The sequence below is a fragment of the Dysidea avara genome, chromosome 4, assembly GCF_963678975.1.
Source record: "Dysidea avara chromosome 4, odDysAvar1.4, whole genome shotgun sequence".
NCBI lineage: Eukaryota > Metazoa > Porifera > Demospongiae > Dictyoceratida > Dysideidae > Dysidea > Dysidea avara.
Genome location: NC_089275.1, coordinates 46,001,287 through 46,004,301, shown reverse-complemented (window position 1 = coordinate 46,004,301; position 3,015 = coordinate 46,001,287). Strand labels below are relative to the sequence as shown.

General features: G+C 39.3%; 1 protein-coding gene across 1 annotated transcript; it reads left to right on the top strand.

The window, feature by feature from the left end:
- Positions 1 to 1,275: 1,275 nt before the first annotated feature.
- Positions 1,276 to 1,986, top strand: LOC136253907 (protein NLRC3-like). The gene has a single exon (XM_066046566.1). It carries the CDS (start codon positions 1,276 to 1,278, stop codon positions 1,984 to 1,986), a length of 711 nt encoding a protein of 236 aa, XP_065902638.1.
- The last annotated feature ends 1,029 nt before the right edge of the window (positions 1,987 to 3,015 follow it).

Here is a 3,015-nt window from a genome sequence, read left to right as displayed (position 1 = left end):
AAATCCGAAACAGAGCGGACCGTCGGACTTTGCATGGATTCTCTCCTGGTTTGTTGGCTTCTTTCCCACAACTCCTGGTTTTGTGCGGTTTCCACAACTTGATTATACAAATCCGAAGCGGAGCGGAACATCGGATTTCATTCTTACTTTTGTGCAGGAGCAGTTGAGTGTAAGCTACGGTACCAGAACGAGTATAGAATCAGAATCACGATAACAACATAAGATTTCGTATTTCAGGCAGGATTTTACTGGAGGTGTACGAGATTTCAAAGCAGTTAGTGACCCCTCGTGTTTTCCGCCAAGGATGATGTAATAATCGTTCCAATCACCTCTGTGAGCAGACTAAGATGATAATTGTACTTGTAATGTCCTGGTGACGTATTCGAAACATTGCTGAACACCTTCCTCTACAATTCCACCGTTTCACAAATCCATAGTGAACCATAATCGTTCTTATACCAATGCTTTTAAGAGCCCTGTACTAGGGAAACAAAGATCCTAAACCCATGGCGTTGTTAAACTTTCGAAAAAGTAATCTGTTTCTGAGATTCTGTTCTTTATTACACTAAGAATTTGAATTATTAGTGTTTGTTTCGTCACAGAGTCCGCGAAGCGATCTGATTGGCTCTGCCAACATTCCGGCAGTGGTCCCGGAATGTGTGCAACAGTGACCAGACGGTTTATTTACCGCCCCCACACAAACCGTCTGGCACGCGAGACTAATTGCTACACAGGTTCTAATAGTTCTTGCGCGTCGACAAATTTAAAGCGGAAGTCACGAGTGGTAATTATAGTTTGAAGTTCAAAAATAAATCTATTTGATTGGTCGAAATCTTATACACGTGATTTCGCTTGTTTTTGTTGTCGCGCAAGAACTATTAGAAGCTGTGTACCTCGATTGGAAGCAGTCAGTACTGAAATAGTTACGTAGCTAGTTCTTTAAGCTGTAATAATACAACACCGTATGTTGGCTAGCCCACCATTGGGTCATTAGCTTTTTTTGCAATCATGAATGATTTTGAGTGTTTCGTGGGGTATGCCTGCCCCTCCATCACCTTCTGGCTAGCTACGCCCCTGCTTTTAAGTCACGCGTAACGGAAATCGCTTGCGTTTCCTATCCCTTTACTCTATTATCTATGGTATAACACAACTGCCAGGCGTGTGAGCCCACCAACTACGTGTGAACATGCGTTGTGTGGTATTCACACAGCTGGCGTGTAGTATACACACGGCTGTTTTTACAGTGTACACAACATCTCACTGGAGGAACTACACATGAGTTTCAATCCTATAGGTAAAAATGAAGCCACAGCAATTGCTCAAGCCATTACTAATAACAAAACACTTAAGAAACTGATCATTAATAATTGTGAAATCACAGCCACAGGAGCTACAGCAATCGCCAACAGTTTACTACACAACACCTCACTGGAGGAACTACACATGAGTTTCAATGCTATAGGTAAAAATGAAGCCACAGCAATTGCTCAAGCCATTACTGATAACAAAACACTTAAGAAACTGATCATTAATAATTGTGAAATCACAGCCACAGGAGCTACAGCAATCGCCAACAGTGTACTACACAACACCTCACTGGAGGAACTACACATAAGTTTCAATGCTATAGGTAAAAATGAAGCCACAGCAATTGCTCAAGCCATTACTGATAACAAAACGCTTAAGAAACTGATCATTAATGATTGTGAAATCACAGCCACAGGAGCTACAGCAATCGCCAACAGTTTACTACACAACACCTCACTGGAGGAACTAGACATAAGTTTCAATGCTATAGGTAAAAATGAAGCCACAGCAATTGCTCAAGCCATTACTAATAACAAGGCACTAAAGCAACTGTCACTGTATGATGATGATACAATAGATGAAGAGTCAGCCATGATAATAATGAGGAGCCTATACCATAACAACTCTATCACTGAACTGTTGTTTCCTTTTAAACTACGGCATATAGTGATAATGTGAAGAGAGAAGTTGAACACATCAATATTACAAGGAGGAAATGTAATATACAAGAATTAGAAGTAAAGTACTACTATAGTCACCCACTACTCTACAATCAACACATCACCATAGTAAGAATTACCTATACACACTTAATTTTCAGTACACGTTTTAATATATTATTCACCATAAATTATATAGTATTATATCATTGCATATATTTCTGAAAAAAGTTATGGCCTGATTGGGTAGCTGGTAAAATGCGCTAATGCAAATTCAAGCATTACTTGTGAAAACATCAGATTATAATATTTTCTTAAGTTTCTGAACATCTACTTTTCCATACACTATGCATGTACACAGCTAATTGTGATCATTACTGCAGGTGGATGGAAGCTGCTTTATCTAAACTCTACACATTTTTATTTGACCATACAGTAACAACTTATATAGTACCATAAATTACCATATAAGGATCTTGCTTGTACAATATGATATTTTTTCATGCAATGATATAATAATCTTATCAATGGCGGATCCAGGATGGGGCATTTGGGGCAAATGCCCCCCTCACCTCACCTTGTGGAGTAGCCATAGCTAGGCTACTTCTTTTTGGTTAAAATAGCTACTAAACTTACACCAGGCCTTATAACTCATGAAAATATGTACATTTTAATAGCATTTATTATTACAAATTCACCTAAAACCAAAGCAAATCAGTCTAACTATGAAATTGTCATCTAGTACCTTCGTGCGTACTAAGCGCCTCTAAAATAATTATCGTGTTGCAAGACATTAATAGCCTTTAAAGACTTCACAACCATCTGCAAAGGCAAAATGGCTAAATCAGTAGTGAGACACTACAAAAAGGTGATCATTTGCTGTTTCAAAAATACAGCAACTAATAATGCACTTATCAAAGTTTTGCCCCACCTACCCCCATGTGGATAAGGAGGGGACATAGGAGGGGATTTGACCGAATCCTAAGTCTAATTCCCCCACCCTGGGGCAAATTTGGAGGTCTAATCCCCCTCCTATGAGGCCACCATC